At 38.9% G+C, this 25257-nt stretch overlaps 4 protein-coding genes across 4 annotated transcripts; all 4 read right to left on the bottom strand.

The window, feature by feature from the left end:
* Positions 1-60: 60 nt before the first annotated feature.
* Positions 61-4971, bottom strand: p2rx4a (purinergic receptor P2X, ligand-gated ion channel, 4a). The gene is made up of 12 exons (XM_030768156.1): positions 4817-4971; positions 4200-4347; positions 3444-3515; positions 2961-3033; positions 2506-2602; positions 2230-2310; positions 1955-2096; positions 1617-1753; positions 1439-1532; positions 1201-1266; positions 860-955; positions 61-629 (listed from the first exon to the last, which is right to left on the bottom strand). The coding sequence occupies exons 1-12, from the start codon at positions 4957-4959 to the stop codon at positions 606-608; spliced, it is 1173 nt and encodes a 390-aa protein (XP_030624016.1). The 5' UTR covers positions 4960-4971; the 3' UTR covers positions 61-605.
* Positions 4972-6770: 1799 nt separating this feature from the next.
* Positions 6771-10561, bottom strand: gstt1b (glutathione S-transferase theta 1b). The gene is made up of 5 exons (XM_030767485.1): positions 10382-10561; positions 9295-9382; positions 8874-9024; positions 8466-8642; positions 6771-8084 (listed from the first exon to the last, which is right to left on the bottom strand). The coding sequence occupies exons 1-5, from the start codon at positions 10485-10487 to the stop codon at positions 7887-7889; spliced, it is 720 nt and encodes a 239-aa protein (XP_030623345.1). The 5' UTR covers positions 10488-10561; the 3' UTR covers positions 6771-7886.
* A 470-nt stretch (positions 10562-11031) lies between these two features.
* Positions 11032-12705, bottom strand: ddt (D-dopachrome tautomerase). Its single transcript, XM_030768612.1, has 3 exons — positions 12544-12705; positions 12077-12252; positions 11032-11613 (listed from the first exon to the last, which is right to left on the bottom strand). Exons 1-3 carry the CDS (start codon positions 12649-12651, stop codon positions 11541-11543), a joined length of 357 nt encoding a protein of 118 aa, XP_030624472.1. The 5' UTR covers positions 12652-12705; the 3' UTR covers positions 11032-11540.
* A 590-nt stretch (positions 12706-13295) lies between these two features.
* On the bottom strand, positions 13296-15453 carry chchd10 (coiled-coil-helix-coiled-coil-helix domain containing 10). The gene is made up of 4 exons (XM_030769496.1): positions 15306-15453; positions 14454-14679; positions 13760-13901; positions 13296-13498 (listed from the first exon to the last, which is right to left on the bottom strand). Exons 1-4 carry the CDS (start codon positions 15344-15346, stop codon positions 13479-13481), a joined length of 429 nt encoding a protein of 142 aa, XP_030625356.1. The 5' UTR covers positions 15347-15453; the 3' UTR covers positions 13296-13478.
* Between the last annotated feature and the right edge of the window lie 9804 nt (positions 15454-25257).

Below are 25257 nucleotides of genomic sequence, written 5' to 3'. Positions count from 1 at the left end.
CCACCCGATCATAAAGTAATACACTCAAACATTGAAGTGAATTTTAATTTTATGTCGTTCAGTTTCTGTACGTAAAAATACAACACAGTGAACGTGTGTGTGAGATTGTTTTTCGGTGACAAAGACGATCAACTACATATTATTTAAACAACTTTCTTAGTGGTAAGTGGTAATAAAATGTAAAAACGTGTTTTATTGTCTGAAGTTCAGTTTCATACAGTTAGAACAACTTGCCTTGGAAAGTGCTAACATTTATTCCGGATAGAGCTGCCAGACATGTGACTCCATGTTCTAATCAACAATAGTGAGCAAAATGGAAAAAATAAGATGATGAATGATCGAGCATTAATATAACTGGCTGAAAGATTTCACTGTGACTGCATACTGAGCATAAATTTAACTGGCTTGATTTCACTGTGATTGCATATACTGAGCATACATTTAACTGGCTTGAAGATTTCACTGTGACTTCATATACTGAGTATAAAGCTAGGCAAACAATAAGAATATGACAGACATTGTGCAAAGCGAAAGTGCTTTTGTTTATAGTGCAACTTTGAGGGTATAGTCCTTTTATCTGATACTGGTCTGTTCTGCCATGTTGTTTACGGGATTCCATCATCAGAGAGCTGCAAACAAACAGAAACACACACACACACACACACACACACACACACACACAAACACACAGACACACACACACAGAAACACAAACACAAACAGGAATTTGGTTTATAGTTATTGCTAATGAGGAAAAAACATTTTGTCCATGCATTAACTAGATCTCAGTCACAGTGGTGGCTGGACTGGGACTAATGCAAGCATAATACATAAGAAAGTAATGCCAAACAATTCTCACCAATCCAAAGTCATCAACGTATGAATATTTCTGTTCCTTGTAGAGGTTTCTTTTTGTCATACATGTCAGGACAATCCAATCACAGACAACACTGACCTTAAAAGCATGGACAAGTATTAACATCATACTTTATGATTTAGATAAATATGCAGGATGTAAATACATGTTTGATGGCTGGTTTTCTGGACGCAGATTCCACCTAGTCCAGAACCATAATTTTTTTTTATTTTTTTTTTTACATAGAATACACAGTAAGAGCTAAATTTAGTCAATGGCTATATTTATTCTGTGTCCAGAAAACCACCCATGAATGTATTAGGAAAGCGTCAAGGGGCCTTTACCAGTCCAAGAAGTGCCAACCCAGCACCTACGTTTAGAAGTGTTGGAACAATGTTGAATTTTCCTGCCTGCACAAGAGGAGAAAGAGAGTTACAAGGAAGATTTATCAAACGATCCCTCAACATCCATTCTGAACTTTTATCAAGCCTTATAGTGGCTTGCTATACTGAGCTGCTTCTGGTCAAATGAAGACAACGTGAGACTTTGTTTCTGAACTGGTAATGTGACTTAGGAACCTACCTGACCAAACACCATCACATCAAATCGAATGCCGTATCCTTTAATCAAAGTTCTTGTTTCCTCACCGTCCCCATTTTTGTAGTATTTGGCAAATCTGTAACATTTTATACACTAACCTCAGTTATAATACAATGTATTTACTTAGAATTTGTCATATTTAATTATAACCCCACCATACCTGAAGTTATATCCTGGGGCAACATTGTGGTCTGGATCCTTATTGTCTAGTCGGCGAAAAGCGTACTTGGGCACACACCAACTTTTTGGCATGTCAAGGTCACAGTCCCACCGAATATGGACTCCCATAACTCCTCCCTTGATAAAAGAATGAATTGTTCAAAGAGCCGAGGGCCGGAGATGTGATTAAAAATAAAAGAGAAAGAATGTAGTGTGTCCAGAAGAGGAGCACTTTGTGTTTATTCCAAGGCAAGGGATACTACTCTGCAACTCTGACTAATTTTCAAAATTGAGCAAGTGTGATATTTTGTGAGAAAAACATGAAAACAAGTCTCTCACATGCACAGCCATGGTCTGAAAGTCTTCTTGAGCCTCTTCAACAATGTCCTTGAGTCTAAAGATTGGACAGTCGGGGTCTGTCTTGCGGTTGAACACACATTGACTCAAGTAGCTGCTGTTTATGTGTGGCAGAATATTTCTCCTACAGAACACATTGACAAAAAGAATGTCAGTTCAGACTCCTTTCTGGTTGCCGTGCCGGTAAATACATAAAAAAAAAAAAAAAAAAAAAAATCACACACTCTTTAGCATTAAGTAAATGAGCAGAGACTTACTTGTTAAAGTTAAATTTGGGGTATCTTACACTGTTCTTTATCAACACTGTAAAGTTTTCCGCATCTGCCAGCATTGGAGGACTGAGGTAACGAAAAACATGTTAATGAGCAGTTAGAGTGATTTCAGTATTAGACCCATGCTGTTTGAAAACTGCACTGTGGGGCCTGTTTGAGAGAGTGTGCACACAGGAATCAGTGATAGACTCTTCTTTCACAATCCAATCTCTATGCAATTCTATGTAAATGGTGTGCCAGGGGCCCCTCTGAAGTACTTACTTAGGGGGTTCAGTCGCATTCTCCAGAGGACACCAGGCCAGAACCTCACATGTCTTAACAGACTCTGAGAAATTCACACATCTACCTGTCTGCACGCCTACGAGGTCAAATGAAAAATCATTTTAAAGAAGTATATTTTTAAAAGAGGCAGTGCTAACACCATAATATGTGAGGGGTTGAGCTGAATCATAACATAATCCCCAAAACAGACTTGATTATTATTTATTGATTCAATAAAAGCACTTAAAGCTTTCAGGTAACAGATTTTCTTAAAAAAAAAAAAGCTATTAGTTTGGTGCTGTTGTTAGTAGACGCTAATTATTAACTAGCTATGGTACAGTGTTTGATTGAGGTTAAGGTTCTACACCTCATTCTTGGTTTTCATTACAATACAAACAAAAGCACACGTTGAAAATCCGAATCACAATCAGCATAAATCATCTTCCAGAACTCACCGTTTCCCTGTGTATACCTGAAGCCCTTCTTACAGTCTTTATCTGAAGAACATATGGAGGCTTGACTTGGTTTCTAGGTGCAAATAAAAAAAGGAAAGTATTTAATGTAACTCATCCAGTGATAGTATATAAGATCATTACCATCACCAAATATCCACCATGAATAAGTTGCACTACATGGACTGAGAAACATCACAGAGCTAACTGGACAAAGTATTTAAAAAGGCTTAAAGAATTTTTGAGGCTTTGTGCCAAAACAAGCAAGCCAGTCTGAGGTCAGTCTTATCTTTCTCCTTCAGAGAACTTGAAAAAAAACATCTCATTTCGAACCATTTATATAATATTCTATGCTAAAGAACTAAACCTCTTTTTTTCCCCAGTTCCTACAGTGACTATGTATTTGATTAAAGGGAAACAGATGCCTTTGTGTTTGCGCGCATTGTGAGCGTCACTGAGGAGTACTCCGCCGCTGAGATTTCTTACCTCTGCACAGGTTGTCTGTGTTTGGTTTAGAGTGACGATCAGGTTAGTCAGCACGAAAAATGAATTCTCCCCCTGTGACAGCATTGAAAGCAGTTACAGTCAGTCTAAATTCAACAAGACTATCTGTAATTCCTCCATTAACCCATTTATTGTGATATACTAAAGAGTATTTATTCAGAGACACAGATAAATAGATGGAAAGCCAGCTCTTTTTGGCGTCACTTTTTGGGGAGTGAAGGACAGGGTGCAGAGGGAAAACATCTGTTGTGGTCTTTTATTTATTCATTTTTTTCTTCTGTGGGGTTTTGAGTCCAACTTGGTCCTGAACAGTGCATGCTTTCTGTTAAAATAGGTTTTTTGTTGTTGTTGTTGTTGTTGTTGCTCTCGCTGAAATCCTTTTATCCAGCAACTTTGCAAAAGGTAGACCAAACATGGGAGTGAATATTGCCCTTACACTTAAATGAGTGAAAAAGTGTGATTTAAAAGTATTTTGAGTTGAAAATGAAAAAAGGAAGAGGAAGGGAAAAACAAACATTAATGCTAAAACTTACTCTGAAAATTAGGTTCCCTGACAGCTAGCTGTTACACCCACCAGGTCTAAATAATATGAACGTGCAAGTGTCAGGATTGCTCATATCGTTTAAGACACCAAGCCTCCCACAGTGAGATCGTGGATACACGGCACCGGTGACATGGCTGGTGGGGTTACATTAGTGTAGCCTGTACCTCCTCCTCCTCCTGACATCGTGGTGATACCTGTGGAGGAATAACGTAATCAGCTGCATCCCAGATCCGCAGTCCCAGGTCAGAGGTGTTGGTCAAAGCAATCCCCTTCACCTTGGCAGTGACAGAACTGAGAACCGTGTCGGTGTCCTGATAACCCTTCTTCAAGACGCACACATATCTAAGTGTTGTAAAGGTCACAGAGTATGGGCAACAAGGGGGTTAGAATGCGCTTTCGGATTGAGGATATACAATAAACATTTCGAATATAAATCAGGGAATGGGAGGAGTTTGACGATAGAGTGCAAATTGTGTCTTCCAGGCACAAAAACTCGAGCTGCATCGAAGGATTCCACTTCGACTATAAAGCAACATCTCGAGGCAAAGTGCTCTGCCAAGCTAGCTACGTTTACAAAATCTGACAGGTGAGATTGCTTCTAGATTAGAGGCCGATGAGAATTTTAGATTTTGAAAGCAAAAGCATCAATTTAGTGAATGCAGGCAAGCCTACGGGTCTTCTTCTAGTCGTAGTAACGCAGACCATTAACCACTAAACACTAAAAACCACTAAAACCATTAACTGTGGCTTGTGTTCGCATGAAATAATAGCACATACAATGCGGTTCTATCATTCAAGAGGACAGACTTACCCAATCACATATGCAATTACTAAGGCCTGTGTAAGGCGATTGATTGTTCCCACTTTCTTACTCCGAATCACCAATACTTTCGGCGTGAAATACTCGAAAAAACATTGACAAATGGAATCACAGCAACCTTTCTCGTGTGTCATAACTGAAGCCAACTTCACGCAACTAACAGGAACCCCAGTGAAATGCCCAAATTCGTAGCTTACTCTCAACTCGCTTGTCACATGCTTTGTTGGACATTAACTATACTCAAAAATGTCTACCGCGACTTCAGTTACTTTATACCGCCTTCCGACTATAAAAAAGTGATAAACTGAATTGATAAGCGGCCCAGATCCCTCACCACCCAACTGATTAATCACTTTTAGGTTTTCCCACACAGATTTTACTGAACATGTTCCTGTTCCTGTTCCGAGTACAAATCCAGGAAAAACCGTAACACTGGCATATATTTGTAACATTTATTTTCCCATTCCCTTTCTTTCTTTCTTTCTTTTTTTTTTTTTTGAAACAGAACACACGACCCTTGGGTACTGAATGGGCACTGTAGAAATGATGCTAAGCTCTACTGCAAGGCATAGAAAGATATACTGGTACAAATATCATTAATTAAATACCCGGTTATCACACAACACACCAGGAAATCAGTGATCTTACTATGCACAGTGAAACGCAGCCAATTATACTGGGAAATAATGGTACTACAGTTATTATATAATCAATACAGCATAAGTAGGACACTCAATACTGATTGTCGTAGTCAACGTTGTTCCTTATCATATGCACCCAGGCGGTCTCATTTTACTCCAAACATAAACACCTAACAGAATTAAAAGACCCCAGGGGCATCTTGACCACCCCATTTCCTACAACCCCCCCCACCCCCCTGCCCTGCCCCGCCCTTTCTTGCTGCTCACCTACCAGACTCATTCTGGACAAGGGGTAAATGCCACTCGGTGGTCGCTGTGCCAGTGGAACAGAACGTTGGTAAATACAAGTTATGGCAGGATGCCTCTGTAATAGCCCAGATAGCCCTATTTACTCACTTATCATCTCCGCCCTGAATGCGAGGCCAATTCTTCCTTGTGTCCAAAACTTTGGACTCACACGCTCCACACTTACCACAACCCTGGCAAACACATCACTACAGAAGTGTTCCTATGCTGAACATGGCTGTATTATACCATACCATGTGTAGGAGCCTAAATGCAGATTATGGACAAAATATGAATATTTGATTAATTGGCATACAATATTGGCATTATTTACAAGCAGATTTATTTACATTTTATATTTACAGTAATCCAATAAGTTAATTGTTTGATTTTTTGCACTTAAAAGACATATGATTGATTCAAATGCACAAGATTTCATTTGTGATATTTGGGGAATAGGCAATTGATCCCTTTGTTGTGGTAATCACATGTACCTTTAATTGCAGCTTGTTACTCTCGTGAGAGGGGGAGATCAGGCAAGACAGAGTGGAGCCACACAGTTTTTTGACCTCTCACGGTCTCTTTTTCTCATTAATTATGCCCTTTTGAATCTTGTCCATTGGTTTCGATAACCTTGCAATGAACAACGGTCTGTAAAATATTTTTGTGTCGAAGTAAACAGTTAAACTATACTGAGTGGTCTAGTGGATAAATTATTGGATGTGCACATGGACGAAGGGAGATGGTAGAGTGTCAAACTAAAGGCTACATTCATTGGAACCTACACCATGCATTTGTCTTTTTAATAACATGACGAATTTCTCAAAATGCTGTTGTCAGTTAAAAGTCAACACATCAGTAACTGATGAAGACTCCAGCATGAATTAATCAATCACTCAATTTTCAATTGTGACTACCCAGTCCTTCGAGCTGTCAGAAGTGTTTGGCTCTGCACTAAAAGAACTGCAATTTAGAGAACATTGACTGTTGAACATCAACATTTCACAATAATCATATCCTTGTGAAACCAGCATTTATTCATACACATGTGCATTGTCTAGGGAAATGAAACCCAAACGCAGAGTGTTCTGGTAAAATATATCCCATCAGGAGAACAGACTGCATTGCAAACAAAGAGGGAGAAACAAAGGAACCATTTCTCCCTTGAAGTCATTATGGAAGTCTGTAACAGTTTTTGTACTTGATATGTAGTGAGAGAACTTTTGTCAAACTGTATACACCATCTTGTGTCTCAGTGTCTCCCCAATCCTTCACCTCGAGCCACATAGCACTACACTCAAATCACTCTCCATTCTAACACCCTGGTATCAACTCCTGAGCTAATCATCAAGCCAGTAAATTAGGTCAAGCAGGTGTATTGGAGTAGGATAGAGACCGAAAATGTGCAGAACTGGAAAACCAGTCTAGGATTGGGAAATGCTGTTTTAAGGTCACTTAAACTGTTCACATTGTTAAAAGTGACTCAGCAAAAGTGTGTGTGCGTGCATTCACTTGTTTGGCGTGAGGGGAGGGGCAGATGTACATTCCTCATCTGCCAAAGGGAAATAACAAATATTCCAGTTGGATGTTCACTGGATTGCACGCTAGTCTATAGGAAACAACTTAAAATCAGATTGCATATCACTGGGGAATAGACAGGAAATCATGTTTCACAACTCATTCCCTGGAATGTAGGACAGAATTCTGCAACAATGCAAAACTGAGCTTTGGCCCATTCACTTGCCTCAGTATTTACCATTCTCAGTGCTAAAAACATATAGAATATTATGAAATCCATTAGAGTAACTTTTCAGGGGTAAATTATTCATACAATTTTATTAATATAATGAGTGTACTGAAGTTAATTAATTATATTAATGGTAAAGGGTATAAAGTGAGAACAGAGAAACATTTTATTAGTCTTTTTGAACAGATTATTTAAATTGAGACCATAAAGTTCTACACTGCAAGATGCATATGACAGTTTGACAGTATGATATCAGTCTTAATATGATATGAGATGCCATGCAAAGACATGTGATGCGCAATGTTACAATACTCAATAGAGGATAAATGCTAACAAAGAACCATTTGATCACAATCATCATATACTTTTGGACAAAATCAGCAGGATCTCAGAAGAACATCCTCAAAATTTTGGGTTTGAAGACCTGCATCTTGCTGCCATCCATGGTTTTCACCATTTCCTGGGCAGACAGTATGTGCTGGTGTGCCTCATCAAACAGGTCTTTGCCAATGGCATTCTGCACTCTCTCCTTCCAAGCATTCAGCTTTGGTCTCCCCTCAAAGACATCTACACCGGCAGCCACAGGCTGAGAGAGAGAGAGAGAGAGAGAGAGAGAGATTATCAATGAGAGTGATCATCAATTCTGTCTCCTACAACTAATTACCTATAGTCATTTCTTTTGATTTTATTATTTGTTTCATTGATGGTAGTGGGGTAAAGAAATACTATTTCAAAACATTTTGTGCTATGTCCCATATGATGAAGGCAGTGGTTATTGATTTGAAGTGCTGTAAATGTATGCTACATAATTATTTAGTGTCTGTATTCCTCTCTTAGTTTGAATTCAACACAAAATATTCAATAAATAGTGTTCACTTTAACCATTAAATAGGGAAGAATAAGAATCGAAGACTTGCGAAAACCAGGGGACCACGTGGGATTGATCCAGTCCCTTTTGTGTTCTTACCTGCATGATCTCTACAATAGCAACAAGATCAGCCAGTGAAATCTGATCTCCAGCGATGAAAGGTTTGTCCTGTAGAAACTTCTCCTCGATGAGCTTAACCGAGTTGTTCAGGTCCTCCATTGCATCATCCATCTTCTCTTTAGGAACCTCTGTCCCAATGATTTTTGGGATCAAGAGCTATGGCAAAAAAAAAAAATCTAGTCTAGTCAATAATCAAATCTAAGTATTTGTTTTTAGTATTCTTTATTACATTTCTTTCATATCTGAACATTTCACAAATGCCTCTATGGTGAAGTATTTTAACATTAAGCAGACAACACCCAAGCTAAAAACAAACTGAGATCCAAACAAAAAGTACTTGTGATTTTTCACTTGAATATAACAGCTAAACACGAGTACATCACTCACTTTGAGCCAGAATATCTTGGAGCCATGCATACGTATACCCATGTGCTGCCAGGACAGATATTCATTCACACGAGCACGTTTTTGCAAATCAGCTGGGAACCAGTGGTCTGGGGTGTGGAACTTCTCAGCCATGTATATCATAATGGCAATGCTGTAAGAGAATGATTGGATACAACATGGGATATTAAATGTAATCACATGCTCTTGCCTTTGGGGTTGACCTCGAAACCTGAGAGACCCACAAAGATATCATTGTAAGTAGGGTAATGTAACATTATCAGCTTTTATGTGAGCATATGGATGCACAATAACATTATTGTACAACATAAAAGCCCCAGCAAAAGTTCTCTGGAGACTCTAAAATAATTTATGACTTAAACCAGTAACAATGGTTGTTATTTCAGTTTTCCAGGCTGCATACCTCTCGGCCAAGCAGAAGTCTCCATCCTTCATTGCAGGTGCTTTCCTCAACAGATTAATTTTCCCAAAATCTTCACCATATTGCTCCCCTAAAGAGTAAGGAATAAATATACAGAATAAAAACATTTTAAATATTGCAATAAATGTTAATATCAAATCCTAAGTGACATCTGTTGACATGAGAACGGTAACCGGATATATAAATGATATTCATATTAGGCTTTGCAAATAAAACTCCCAAATATCTGTCCTGAATTTCTTACTGTGCCTTCATTCAGTCTGGATTTGACTTGTTATCTCACTTATATAGTTTGTATACTCAAGTCGTGACTTGACTTTAGCTACCAACAATGTAAACATCTCAAATGAAAAACAAACGAACAAACAAAAAACCCCCAGAATATCCCTCTTCTGGAATTACGTGCGCTTCATATCTGATACTAAAATACAACTTATATACATACATACATACATACATACATACTGTGGGCGTACATAAATCTATATAAAAGGGCTATACGAGGAAAGATTTAAACTACACACAAAAAAAATCATTAATACAAGTACGTGAGTAGCCTACGAATGCGAATGAGAAACAACAATTTGAAGGAACGTAACCATTTTAGGCGGAACCAGAAAGAAAGGCTCCAAACTTGAATTACTTCTTAAAATGCTTATAAATCCTGTCAGTTAAATTTCTGAAAGTAATGTGTTTAGTTGTGGAGTACAAGAGCAGAATGTCGTTTCTTCACTTTCAGTCTCTTCTCTCTTTCGATTATTGTTTCTGAGGCTGTCAAAATCGACAACTCGGGTCTTACTTTTGGTGCATAATCAATCAGACAGACAGTCGAACAGGCAAAGGCGAATCCATTGCCAGATTGAAAATAAAGAAATAAATGAATAAATAACCAAAATTGGACTGTGAATCAACTCCAAAACAAGCTAAAGCTATAGAGCTAGAGGACGAAACAGACGTTTTTAAACCGCGAGTTTGAATGTAAAATGGAGATTAGTTTATGTTAACAATAGAGATCAGTGTTTTCTTAATCGAATATCGCACACATTCACGTGCATAAAATATGCTTTACCTTCCAACAATGAAATCTTTTTAAAATCAAACTGAATGTTGTTCTTCTTGGCAAAGATATACACTGATCGGCACGGCTGTGAGAAGAGATCCAAGTAAAGCTCCATTGCCTTTGCTGAAAGCCGACGGACTTCAAGGAAAACTTGCACCTTCAATGCACTTTCTGAAGTGAAGAAAAGACATGGGCAGTACAGCTGCCTTTATACCACACCCCTATAACCTCTGCCCACACAGAACTTTAACGAGTTTGTGTAATGTCATGATAAGACTTTTTCGCCATCGCAAAGGAAAGTTTTTATTGACACATTAGACTCGGTAAAAGTTGACTGCGATTACCGTAGATGGAATGAAAACATTCGAAATAGTATAGAAGTAGCCTAATTATTTTCTGTTAGGCAGTGACTATCCCATTCCTTTCACAGAGCGCCACCTGAAGGCTATAGCCTAGGGAGTAATATGATATTTTGTTATCGCCACTATAGCTAATTGAACGTTACAATAGATGGAATTACACAAACCCGAGGCTCTCATGCATCTCTGTGAATTCTTCACTTTACGTTTCAACCCTTTATCTAATACTTATATCAGGCTTGCATACAGAAAAAAGTACCTGGTTGTACTTCATGGAAATAAGAGGTAAGACAATAGAAGTACTGAAGAAACACATCAAGCTTTTCATTTCTTTATTTCAAAAGTCACAAATAGACTTATGACCATTGAACAGAATAACAATGTGACATACAGGACAAATAGGTGATAAAATTAACTGTACTACTGTATGGAATTAGACTGGTGAACATATACAAGTAACTGAATACAATACTTGCTTGTTCTCTTTTCCTGTCACACTGTTGGGAACCACAGTGCCACCCTCTGCTGGTGGTCCAACTGAACCCTGGAGTGTACAATTCTTTACATAAAATCATCAATTTTTGAGATGTAATAGAAATCTAGTTCAATTTCATGTCTAATTTTTAGGGTGAAGTACATAATTCATTTGTGAGTTTCATTTTAGAAGGTAAAAAAAGAGAAAAGAATCAAATGATGCCTTAGAAATGCATCAAAATATTTCGCAGGTTCAGCAAGGAAATTTACGACAGAACTATATTCCAGTCTTGTAGAATGGCTTTGTCGCACTGTTTTGAGGGAATGTTGATTCTTCAGAGGAAAGACATCACAGTTCCTTTCTTCCCCACCTGCCACGGCTCCAGAGGATAAAACCTAATGACAATGCTACACAGAAAGTGTACAAAGTTTACAGGTCTTTATTCTATATATGACATATAAACAAAACTCTACTCATCATTGAGTGGTTTTAAAAATGTAAGTCTACGCATCATATTCAAATAAATTTGAGGCAAAGTTTAAAAATATTTATAATAATAACAATACATTTACAGTACATAATAATATACAATATAGTAGCTTAAGCCTTAAGAATTTCATCAAAATATTTTGATAGATTTCGTGATCTGCAAGGGGAACCTTCACATGATGAACCTACAGGCCTATTTAACTGTTCAGTTGTTAAACAGGCCTATAGGACACTTTAAGTAGCAACATTTAAGTTACACACTTAAAAACTGACAATGACTTAGTCAAACCAATATAGTCGGGCACATAGTCAATCGTAGACTATGACTATTCTCCTGCTAGAAGTCCCTCTAAAGCAAATGAAACAAATTTGTCAACTGACCGGTCTTCGCTGAGTCCCAACTCTCCAGTGAGGAACTGGAAAATTTTTGCACTGTGCGCTTTATTCTTCTCAGCGGTGTCAGTCACACCAATGGCTGACACGGAAAGCATCACACATGGAGAAGACGACCCGGCAATCCACATCGGCAAGTCAGGTTTCACCACCAGATTCATCCTCTAAAAGGAAAGGCGGTTAGACATTAATCCCACGGTTATAAATGATTATGTAATACGATGAAAACTCCAAATGTATGTGTACCGCATATATTTGCAACCGATCCATGTATGTTTGAAACTGTTCATGAGTCGCACTGAGGTCCACTACACTCTTGTTTATTATTCATTACAGGCAACAGGTTACACGGCACTAATAGTGTATATTGTTCAGGTAACACATTATCAGGCGAGATAGAAGACTGCAACGAGCAATGTCAAGACTGTAACAATCAGTGAACCACCAATACTCACGTCCTCTGGTTTTCCAAGAATGGCAGCTGTGGTAGAGCATAGTTTTTTCAAAAAATCCTCCGAAAACTTACTTGCCGGCAAATTACTTTCCAAATCAATGAACGGCATGCTTCTACTTTACAAGCGAAAGGTGACAAGAATGATACGTTCCTGCATGCGATTTTGTCCGTACCGGAAGATGATCTCTCTACCTACTTTCTCATTGGCTGATGTACAGAAACGCCTCTGCATCGCAGCCTGTGATTTGTCGTGGCAATATAACTGTATAAGACCATACTTTTCTTAAAGCACTGGGTCTGCAGATGTATCGACACTGTAATACTACAATGGGAAATGTGAGTGATGACTTACATAGAAGTTTACCGTACTTCGATGTCTCTGAATGTAGTTATTTTGTCAAATGAAACTAGGATTCCCTGTATGAATTAGACTAAACATTTTAAAGGAGTCTGATAAAGACCTGATTTGAAAACCACCGTGTCAGCAGGAATCAATCGTAAAAACGTCGAGTCCTAATTCTTATGACTTTGAATGCTGAATCAAAGTCTTTTTGTCAGACTGCCAACCCCAAATTTGTTGAGCTCACATAAATGAATGAAGTAAGATGTCACAGCAAATACATAATAAATCAGCTATGGTGGTTCTCCCATCAAGCTCCATTTTGAGACAAATTTATATTGTATGTCAGATCACTAGAAAGTGGCAGACTCAAACTTAAAAATGAAAACAAACAAACAAATAAACAGGCGCAGTAAAAGTAAATAGTAGCGCTTTTATTTTGCAATCCCATACACATAATCACACATTCAAAGAAATGCATTTCACATCCACAAACAAAACTGATACAGCTTAACTACTGGAGAGTTAGTAATTCTTGACCAGTACACTTCCTGTCTACATTCAGTGTTTTCTGAGATTGTGGTCCCGTTTCACTGTCACACCAGAGATGTCACTCCTGGAAAAGCAACATATCACATGGTCACTCCACATGCAAAACAGCAACTGTACTTGACTAAGAACAAATACTATGATTATCCGTTTCACTTTAAATTGTACAAGTCATACTGACAGAAGCGACAAATCTAAAACACAAAGCGAAACACGTACACAAGAGCACATCCCCTCTGACAAAATACAAATCTCAAGTTATTAAATCGCTAAAACTAACAGAGGTGAGTAATACTGTCCTGTGAATGTCTTGTTACGGAGGGCTTACCGTGTGTGTATTTGCATTGTTTGAGTGCCTCATTGAATCCTTCACATAAGCTGAGGTCTGCCTGTGTGGTCGCGCAGTCAAGGAACTGCCTCACCTCAAAATGACATGGACCAGGCTGGGGGGGTGCGGCGCGGGGGGGCTCCTACGACAGTTTAGAGGGAGAAAGAGAGTGGCAGAAAGGGGAAAATAAAGAGAGAAGATGAGAGAAGACGGAGAAAGGGAGAGATTAGAGAGGAGATCAGTCATCAAAGAAATATTTGATAGTTATACTTAGATAATACTTTCACAAAGTGTGAAATAATGGGTTAAGAATAAACCGCGCAACATAGCATTAACTACATCCAGCCTCTTAGTTAAGATCAGCTTACCAAGAACGGACTGGATTTTATTTCAAAAACAAACTTGAAACACCAGTTTCTTGTTTTGACACAAACATGACAGATTTTGATTAGAGCAAAGTCTATACACAAATATTTAGCTGTCCCTCCACTTAGAGTTAAAAAAATGTGTATAATATGTTCCAACATTATGAAAAACAATGTTGATCTGACATTACGTTTGAAAACTAGAGCTCCCACATTCACTCAGACTCAAAAAGCTCCACACACCAGTTCAATCTTCCTTCTATACGCCACAGAGAACTTTAGCTGGCCATCTCACAGCTGGCCCTGACTGACACCTTAATAGGTTTTACCTGGTGTGTGCTGGTGGGTTTGGCTGGCTCAGAACTGCTGCCTCCACTGAAGGCACCTGTGAGAGCACTGCCCATCACGTGTCCCACGGCCGAGCCAACCGCCACCCCGGCAGCGGTAGAGGCCATCTGGGCCATGAGCCCGGGCTGCTTGGGCTGGGCTGGAGCCGGAGCCAGTGCTGCTGGAGGAGGAGGAGCTGGAGCTGGTGTGTAAGATGGAGCTGGAGCACTAAAACAGAGGCAGATGGCATATATGTGATATATGGTGAATACAAGGCAAAGTGATTATAAATTTTGTTTCTTTATATTTTACCCATATAGACTTCAGTTCGCAATATTTTGCCCTGGATAAAATGTAACCTCGAATTTAAAACAGGTGCTTGTGATTCGTCAGTTTTGCTGAGCGAAACACTATCCATTTCCAGCAGTGGTCAGTTACAGTGAGGGTTGATTAACTTGACCTCACAGAGATTACGTTATGATGATCACAACGTGCTTAAGTTGCTTTAAGAATATTTCCAGCGTGACTGAGCAAAGACGATTGGCTTACGCACACTCAACCTTCTAAATGTGACCTTTCATCTATCTACTAAATTGAAATGCATCCAGGTAGACATGTTACCAGAATACCAGGACCACAGGATCTCAGAAACCCAGGTACGAACTTGACACATAGCCTGGAGCTACCTATTCTTAAGAAATACTGCAACGTGGTAACGAAAAACTGGACAATCAGAGAGGAGGCTCACCAACGTTAACTTACATTAGCTAAATGATTAGATAACTAGTTACATGCTGAAGCAGTTACCCGGCGTAAAGGTCAGCTGACTCTATAGTACAAAAATATCAGTTTACCTTGCTGGCGCTGAAGGGCGACTGCGACTTCCTCTGGCCATCTTTGTAGGATTATTAGAAAAATTCAATCAGCAGAGACAATGTTTGACAGTGTTTCGATAACAGTAACTTATCGTCACACCGCAAGTACACTAATGACTGGCTGTGATCCCATGCAGGAGCATAAACCCAGACCGCGAACCCAGCAACAGTAAAATTCCAAAATGGCCGCCCGAAGAATCATATATCAACATAAAAGTTGGCTTTGAAAGAAAGCCGTCTGCCGTCGTTTGTGTCTTTCATAGACGTTTTCCCGTTGGCTTTGAAAGATACAGGAGAGCTTATTACAAGACGAGAAACATCGTCTCCGAAAAGATTTGAAAGATCCATTGTCTGAATGGCTGTGTTTCAGAGAACAGGAACAAAATTATGTCACAGTCAAAATCAACTATATAGAAATAAAAAAAACTAAATTTGTACAGTGGTACACATTGCAAAGATGATAATGAAACACATGAGAAATAAGAACAAAAACACACAAAGACAGAGAGAATAGACTTCTACACTTTTATGGCAGAAGATAAAAATATTTTCATGATGCCTATAGTATGTCATGTCATGGTTAATCAGAAACGATGCTTTATATTACACTGAGACAAGAAAAAAATGCATTGTAAAACACTGCACTGCATTACAATCTACAGTTCCATTGTTAATCTTCTTGTCAACAAATCCCTCAGCTGTATCTTGTTTATGGAGTGTCTGAGGATTTTTTGAAATGTTTTTCTCTGGTAATATTGTACTATAATGGATCCAAAGATGCTCATTTATCTTGAATGTTTCCTTAATGTACTATTTATTTATCATGTGATATATTATCATTTATATCACAGTGTACGCATGTGCAACATCACGGACAGGAGCGCCACATTCCTCGCCGCTTGTGGTCTTTTATTTTGGCAAACCCATCGGTACTTCACCAACGTATTTTTAGCTTATTGTATCGTACTGTCGAAAACTTCATGGAATACATACCACACGTGTAAATGACCTTGCCTTGACAAACCATGTAAGAGCGCATTCGCGAACATACTCGAAGAGTCAGCTCGTGTTTTAAACGTAACAGTAATATGTGTTTTATATGCATGTCCCAGTTTCTTTAATTGCCCTCTGCAAAGGTCCCAAAGAAACACAGTTGTGCCAATACGCATTACTGAGATATCAAAACTCTGACATAATGAAATAAACAAAGTTGTCATTGACAGCTTTCTAGACGTTTCCTGTTCTCCGACTGACCCTATTTGATACGATTAACCTGGACTAAGAGGTTAGATAAGTATCACTTCTACACCAAGCACTGCACATTAAACACAAGTTCTGTTTTAAACGAGACACAGATTATTAATTTTGGTTGTTAATGACTTTGATCACCGAAGTTGAGTGTACTACTGCAGCATGCTTTTACGAAGTCATCTGAGGGCACAGGGCCACATATGTCTGCAGTGAAATTGGACAAATTATTTTGTTAAATTAATGTCTTTATTTCTACATTTGTGACCGCCAGATTAGCAGCATAATTTTAACATCAAGACCAGTGATATTCTCAACTATTCACAAGACGTATATCATTTTCAGTATCAGACAAGGATATTACGATATATGTTTGAGAAATTGCTCAGGGATTATATGGAAACATAAAGCTAGATTGAAACAGTTTAGAAGCGCTCCGATGGCCACTTGATGGCGCAAAGATTCAATCAATTTTGAGCGTATCGCAGATATTTTTTACTACTGTCGTATACGGGACTAACACGAACATTTTTTGGACAAGTATTTTGAGTGTGCAAAGTGTTGTTCCAAGTTATACGTTTAAGTTCCCTACGGAAATAAGATTTACACCAGATATACGGTATTGGTTTGCGGATGAAATAATACCTCAAACATGCTGGTCTACTTTTTCACCTGAATTCGGAGTACTTTTAATGATTAAAACAGCGCTGTATAATTAAATGCGAAAACTTAATCATCCTCATTAAACGAACACACTTGTGTCGTGATCAATCTCCCAAGGCGTCTGCATATAGAATGCAAACACAGAGTTTGCTGAATTTGTTTGGTCATGGATTAATTGACGTTTGGCAAGCGCGCAACATAGTATTCCGTGACAAGTAAAAGTTAGAGAATGATTAAAAAAAAATCAATTAAATCTCAGTCACAACGAGTGAAACTTTGATGCGAAGAATGACTTGCTAGTAAATACGTACTGGGAAGTCTTGATGTAATTACAAAAGCCTAGAGGGTGCTGGGACTATACTCTTGGAATAGAGATTTAGTGAATGGAGAGTAAAAGCACAGCTAAAATTCTGTGGTTCATAGGAGAGGACACATAGCAGCCGTGTTTGATGTTAGCAGAGATAAGTATGTTTGTTTCACAAAATGTACACAATATTAAATACCGAGGAATGAACTGAACAGCTGGTATGGACCATGCTCCCCTGTGGAGCCATAAACTTCAAACCTACAGATTTAAATGGAGATTTAAACAGTGACAGGACTTTACAGTACTTTGTTACATTTGTGTTTGTCTTGGTAATACTATACAATGGTGAGGAATGCAGAGGTGCAGGTAGACTGGCAGTAGACCAGCAGAAGTTTTCAATATATCAAATCCCTTCATATCGAGAGCAGTACTCACAGAGGATATATCTTAAGTGAAGATGACAATGTTTTCTCTTTGGATTAGTGCTGAATATGCTTTCTGAGGCTGAGCAATAACATTATGATTCCACAGTTCAGACCACAGCAAGTATTTGCACTTATAAAAGGATTCCGGAAACCTCAGAGATGGTTAAAACCATCCCCACACAGGAACATACCTTTTCAACTATTAGAATGTAACAATGAATGTGTTCCTCCAAAATAAATGGTTTTCTTTCTTTCTTTGTTTCTTTCTTTCTTTGTTTCTTTCTTTCTTTCTTTCTTTCTTTCTTTCTTTCTTTCTTTCTTTCTTTCTTTCTTTCTTTCTTTCAACCAATTAGGTCCGGCCTTTTAGGTTAGACGCACAAGGTCAAAGGCACTGGTCCAGAGCTCTCAGCTTTTACATAAACTAAACAAAAATGGCAGAGTGGCAGATAAACATCTTTGTTAAAATTTCTGTTTCAGCAGTGGCCAGAATTCCTGTGTGGTTACAGCTGGCTGACAAGGATCCGCTATGTGTGGGGGGTATGTAGCATGCAGGGGGACTCATCTGTAGGGAAAATGTGTATGATTCACACCCCAGTTCCCAGGGGAGGCCGGTGATTCAACGTTCATTATGCATTGTATATGGCTGTGTTTTATCTGTGTTCAACAACATCCCAGTGCCAGTGTTGTATGTTTTTTTGTTTTAAGAGCTCAACTGATGCTGTGGTTATGGAACCAGATGGTCAGATGTTGAGCCCTAAAGCACACCTGATTTCCACAGTCTCCCCAAAATAGAGGTCAAGTCACACACACCAATAGGAGGGCATACAGAGAAAAAACACATTACTTTAATTTGTTAACAGCCACGTTGAGCTCTTCCAGGTGGAGAGAATCATGCTGGAAAACAGAGAGCTCCTCTTGTCTCCTTTGGGAAAGTTTCACAAAAACTGCAAAACCATTCAAACCAAAGGGTTCAAGAACCCAGGACACCTCTCACCGCAGGGGGGACGGTGAGTGTTTAACACTTGCATTTGGTTACAAGGGAGATATCTAACATGTTTTCAGTGGATACGAGGTAGTTGATGTTGCGAGGAAATCAAAGCCGTCATTGTTGGACAACTTTAACTGTGTTGACCTCAAGAATATTCACACTGGTAAAAAACTGTAGCTGTGATAGAGCAGCCGTGAGGTGTTAGCATAATAAGATATCTAGGTTCACTTTCTGGTCTATACCATATGTAACGTGTAAAAAAAAAAGTAGGATCAAAGCAAGTTTTATTATATCCTAAGGAACAGAATGGTGATGGATGGTAATGACCAACATAAGAATACTTGTATAAAGAGTCTGGTGACTATTGTCTCTCAATACTTGCTCTCGAAGTCTTAACAAACAGAAACAATGCCACTTCTCTTTCTCTCCCTGTAGCATTCGCAGTTTTAATCATAAAGTGATGTAGACAGCTGCAGTATAATGCTCCCACCCCCCTCTCATTTTAACCCAGTACCCCACTGGATTCCACAAGCTCTTTCTTGTGGTCACTGGTGCAAGGGTAGGGGGGATTCATTGGGAGAGGGCTTCAAGAGAATGAGTCATTTCTCAAGGCACTTTTCCATGTCACAGTCTCTTGCAAGTTTAACTAAAGTCTTGGGCGTGTAGCTGGAGCAGTATTCGCAGTGGGGCTATGCACAAGGTCTGGCTTGTATTTAATCAAGCGAATAGGGGCCCCAGAATCTCCCTAAAAGGCTGACAGAAGCACAGACGTGGCTCTTCAACACAAGTGGCTCTGCAGTGGAGCCAGTACATTGGTTTTATAATGTCCTCACATCTAATGTGATGGTATCATCTGGTTCACTTTCAGCTATCAGCCCATAGAGACATGCACGACTCCTTCTTCTGGCCACTGCACAGGTATAGACATGCTCTCAATCATCAACGTTCATTTACGGAAACAAAGACATGGTTTGTGAAGATACACTTATAAACACATTCTTCAGCAGTGTTTGAAAACATTCATGCAGTTTTCAACCATGTCAGCACGTTTTATCTCTTCTTCCTCTGATGCTCAAAACCAGTTGACAGGCTTTTGCTGACAACTGTTTTTTAGTATTCTGAAAATGTAATCTCTTAACAATGGTTCCTTTTAACCTGAATGAAATCTTGATTTTGGAGTTTTAATTGGCACATGTGCACACAAACAGACAAACAGACAGACAGACAGACACACACACACACACACACACACACACACACAAGCAACTGAAGCATGCCGTAATCCTTCCTTTATAGGAAAAGTCTACATGGACACACTTATCCCAAGGTTCAATGGCCTAGTGGAATCTGAAAGTTACAGCATTGTAATTTTTTCACAGGATTCCTTGTCACTAAAATCTTTAAGGGGCATTGAAAGAGGGAAAAGATGGCTTCAAGTTGCAGTTTCAGCAATAGTTTAACCCTAATTCTCTTTTGTAGTTTTTCCATTGTAACTTCTCCTTCTCCATCATGATTAGAGATGGCCACTTAGCCTTCTCCCTCTACATCTATATATGAAAGTAGCCAGATCGTTCACTGTTAACAGCCCAAAAGCAGAAATATAGAAGCCTTTGTCTTTAAACGTGTTTTTTTTTTGTTTTTTTACTGTGGTGTACAAAAAGATTTTGTCTTATGATGTAATGACTGAATTTAATGGGGGAAATTCCTTTAAAGACATCACCTTGTTACGTCCACTTGATCCACCAAATATGACTCATTTACTTCTCTCTGAAACCAAATCCTTTACTGTTATGCCCAAGGTGAAATAACATGAAATTATTTTTGGGTTAGGAGCATAAAAATAAAGCTCAAAAGCTGTATCGAATTATGACATCTCTTGGTTGGCAAACCAGACTGCAGAATGGTTTAATTACTGTCTCTTAGCTATGAAAACTGTCTGACACCTAATCACTTTATCAAGCCTTGTCTAACCAAAGGAAAACAAAAAAAAGAAAAACATCTTTGCAGACAGTTCCACTAGTAACACTGTAAAACATGCACTTTCAAATGTAATGTTTACAATGATCTCACCCTTTGTAGAGTGTCACTGTAGATTCCAAATCTGAGTCATTAAAATTCCCAGCTTTAAGATTCCCAGCTCCTGGGACTGTTATGCTCGACTTTGTTCCCAGACTGAACCAGCCCAGCATCTACCCCCCTGGGGTATTTGGCAGGCCAAGGAATCAGTTCATTTTGGTTTGATCCAATTAAATTTTATTTGTATAGTGCTTTTCACAATGGACATTATCACAAAGTAGCTTTACAGGATGCCAGACATAATACCCCCAATGAGCAAGCCTAAGGCAACAGTGGCGAGGAAAAACTCCCTTCTACTGAGATAGGAAAAAACCTTGGGAGGAACCAAAACTCAGTAGGGGAAACCCATCCTTCTCTGGCTGGCCTGAGTGGCTAGACTAATTAATATAACAGTACATAAAAGCAATAGAAGACAAAAAGACAGATGAAAATTAGTGTTCTTAAATAATTAAAAGTATTAGAAATTTGTTAATAATCTATTTGGGAGTGTTGGTTTAACTCATAATTTGTTACGTGAGCAGAAAGCAGCAAAGATGTATGAAAGTTAGTGTCCTTAAAAATTAAAATGTTAGAGTGTTGTTAATGTTAAAAATAATGTAACCAGGAAGGTTTTGAATTAACTTAGAAACTGATACACATAAACAGGAAAACAAATGTCAGTGAGATTCCTTGAGAGTCTAAGGCATAACTTCTTCTATTGCCATTGTGTTTCATGTTTGTCGGTTTAATCCTTGTCTTTGTTTCTGTTTCTTAAAAATATCACTGTATCCTTGTTTTACTTGTAGCAAATAAAGCCACTCAGCACATGAATTTAGTGTCCTGGAGCTTGAGTGACAGCTGCTTTTCAGTGACACAGGTATGAGAGGAGACTGATCCTTAAAGAAATGAAATCTAATCAAAGTCTGTTCGAGCACTGCGGCCTTAAGGCAAATGTCAGGGGAAAAAAAGCAGCAAAGAAACACAGTAAATAAAGAAATAAAAATGCAAGATCTGTTCACCTCCCCAAAGTATTGCAATGTTGAAATCGTATTATCTTGACTTTCAGCTCGCCTTCCAGTTCTTTTCATGGATATTTGCCTTTCCTCTTATTTACTGAAATTTAAGATGAATAGTTCACTGTTGTTTTTGCATATGAAATAATAAACTATTTAATTTGTGGTATGTCTACTACTTTGAAGGAAAGAATACATTTAAGAGAAAAATGCTCTTGCTGTATAATGTCATCTCCTCATGAAATATACTGTTATTTTTAGGCTAGCTTATAGTGCCACAACTTTTCTGATGTGTATGTTTTGAAAAGTCATAGTGTATATTTCTGTATGAAGGATGTGGAAAATCAGAGCCATCTGGTTTGAAGATGAAATCAGGCTGTTCACACTTTCAGTGAACTGGATATTAGATCAATGATTAATAGTAAAACCCAGATTCCATTAAAGGCTGTGAGCTTTTACATGTTGTCTTTCCCTCCATGGTTTTCCTGGATTTTGTCATTTTGTCAACGACTGGTTCAGATGTAGCTGCATTTGCTCAACAGTTGTTTTTTTCTATCCTGTTACCATTGGGGAAACTGCAATGGCTTGAGTCAACAGCAACAACAACAACAACAAATAGGGTGATGTTACTCTCTGATATACATTCACTCAGCTATCTCTGAAATTTCAAGTTATCATTTCAATACCATGCAGCTAAAAGTAGCTAAAAGTATCGCTCCTCAATGACTTAGCTTGCCCAACTTTTGCTCTCGTAACGACTTGCCAATTAAGACATGTTTACAACTAGGAGGAACAGGACATGCCTTCTAAGAGGTCTTGGCACTGCTATCTTTGTTTGTTGTGGTAGAGGAGTACACAGAAGAGGTACCAGACTCCAGGAGGAGTCAGAGTTGAATTGCCACAAGAACTAAGCCTTTGAGTAACCTGAAAACGTTTGTGAGGAAGGTAATGGTGTGGTGTTACTCACAAACAGTGTTATTGTGGCAGAAGAGCAACGACTGTGGGATTCTGTCTCTGGTGTATTTTTTTTTTTTTTTGACTCATTGATGGGAAATCCCTGGATCCCTCCCCTCCTGACCTTGTCCAGATGTAGACTTTCATTGATTTTGCAGGTGTGCTGGTGTGTGTGTGTGTGTGTGTGTGTGAGAGAGAGAGAGAGAGAGAGGGAGAGAGATGAAGAGAGAGAGAGAGGGGTTGTGCCTTTGAAAGAGAGTCAGGATAACAATTCAAATCACAGAAAATATGTTGGAAATATTGAACAGACAACAAAAAAAACATGAGAAGTAAACACATTGCTCAGACTTTTTTTTTTAACCACTTTGTTTAACATTCCACACATAATCCTTTTGCGGGTGTTAACTAACAAAAGCATCAAATCTGTTCTATTAAGAGGAACTATGAGCGGACGCTCTGTTTACCCCTTCATTCTCACTCAGTTACCATCACCATAACAAAAGATGGAGATTTGAAAGTAAACATATGTGCGCTGGGATTAGTTACATTAGGGCTACATTGTTATGGATGTCTTTTGCAGTTAGTCCAGTGAGACACCTGGTAGCTTTTACTGATCTCTTTACCTTCACTCGCTCATCTCTGAAAGAGCTAAAATCTCAAAACTACTGCCCCCTTTTTTACACTACTGTTCAAAAGATGGATATTTAAAAAAAAAAGTATTTATGCTTTCTCTGGATTAATGCCCTGCTCTTGCTGATACACCTGGGATCAGAAATGGGTTTAAAAGCAAGAGAAAGAAAAAAAAAAAAAGAAATGTTTTCTTTTTGCCTTTTAAGTGGGTTTACGAGTCCGTCAGTAATTTGAGATGATTCAGCGTCATTGTGGTTCTCCCCACTAAAATGAGGGGTGAAGACCCAGTAAATCTCGGAGAAATCTGCCAGTGATTAAGCTGGACAGCCTTCCTCTATGCTCCAACAGCCGTTTGGAGCCGTAATTGATCATAAGTGAGTCCTTGGGGGGAAAGTCCCTACTTGCTTGCTGGTCCACATGACTTTGTTGTGGTTGGCAGTACTGGGCCTCCCCAGGGCCAGAAAGCCTTTGCTGGTCAATAGGATTTCAGGTTGAAGGGATGGATTGCTGGAGGGGCAAGGATGGTCGACAGGCAAACCAGTTGATCAAACGTAGATCAACACCTACTAACAAAAGGACAGGAAGGGTATACAATTATACCGCTGTTTTTTGCTTTCAGGACATCCTTCTTATAATTGATGAGGGTTCCCCTGAGGTCAAAAGACAAACATGCTGATACAGTGAAGTGCTCATACTCTACAGAACCACAAGGGGGTGCTAATAAAGACCTCTATAAAGTACATTGAACTCTCTAAACTCTTCACACAACATACCGTCTTGTCACCAGGTCACTTAGTCATGATTAGGCAGTGGTTATGTTCTTGGTCTTTATTGTGGTGGAGTAGAAGAGGAATCACAATGAAGAGACTGATGTTCTGTGGTCAGAGTATGAAAGTTTCTACTGCCTTTTCCCCCCTTTACAAACAAGTTGTTGTCTACACATGACCTTTGAGCCAGAGTAACAGATAATGGTCTTAAGAGTTCATTGTTCACCCTGCAGAATGTCATACACCAAACATCTGCTGTGTGGATGAAGGAAACAGTCATGTATCAGAAAAGCTGCTCAAGGTACCTCATAAGTGCGGTACAAAGATTTTTTTTTTACTTCCATGTGGAAGTGTTTTCCATCTCAATGTCACTGTGAACTCCTCTGTATCAGCCTTTTGAGAGAGAGAGGGAAAGAGAGAGAGAGAGAGAGAGAGAGAGAGAGAGAGAGAGAGTGAGTGAGAGAGAGAGAGAGAGAGAGAGAGAGAGAGAATGAGCCATAGGGAACTGATAAGAAAAATACAGCATTTAGTCTTCAGTTCTCTCTTAGTTAGCCTTTGTTTTCAAAGGCATGCATGGGTCCACTCTGTTCATGAAGCTTGTTTGAGAGTTTACCAATACTGACTGCCAAGAGCAGTCTGAGATCAATTAGCTGTGTTGTGTATTTTGGCTCGCAGTGGTGTGTGAACCTGGGATGTCTCTGGTAGAGCCGTCGTCAGTGGGCTGTTATAAAACAACTCAGTGTAAAATCCAGATGCACGCAACGTAATTAGAAGAGAGCCTTTGTTAAAACGTCCGCAGAGAAAGGAAAGGTGATGAACGAACTGGCAGAAGTTCTAAAGATAGAAAAAGATACATTTCCATCTCTAACAAATAATTATGA

This window comes from Chanos chanos, chromosome 3 (assembly GCF_902362185.1).
Source record: "Chanos chanos chromosome 3, fChaCha1.1, whole genome shotgun sequence".
Taxonomy (NCBI): Eukaryota; Metazoa; Chordata; class Actinopteri; order Gonorynchiformes; family Chanidae; genus Chanos; species Chanos chanos.
This window is presented reverse-complemented; position numbering and strand designations above follow the sequence as displayed.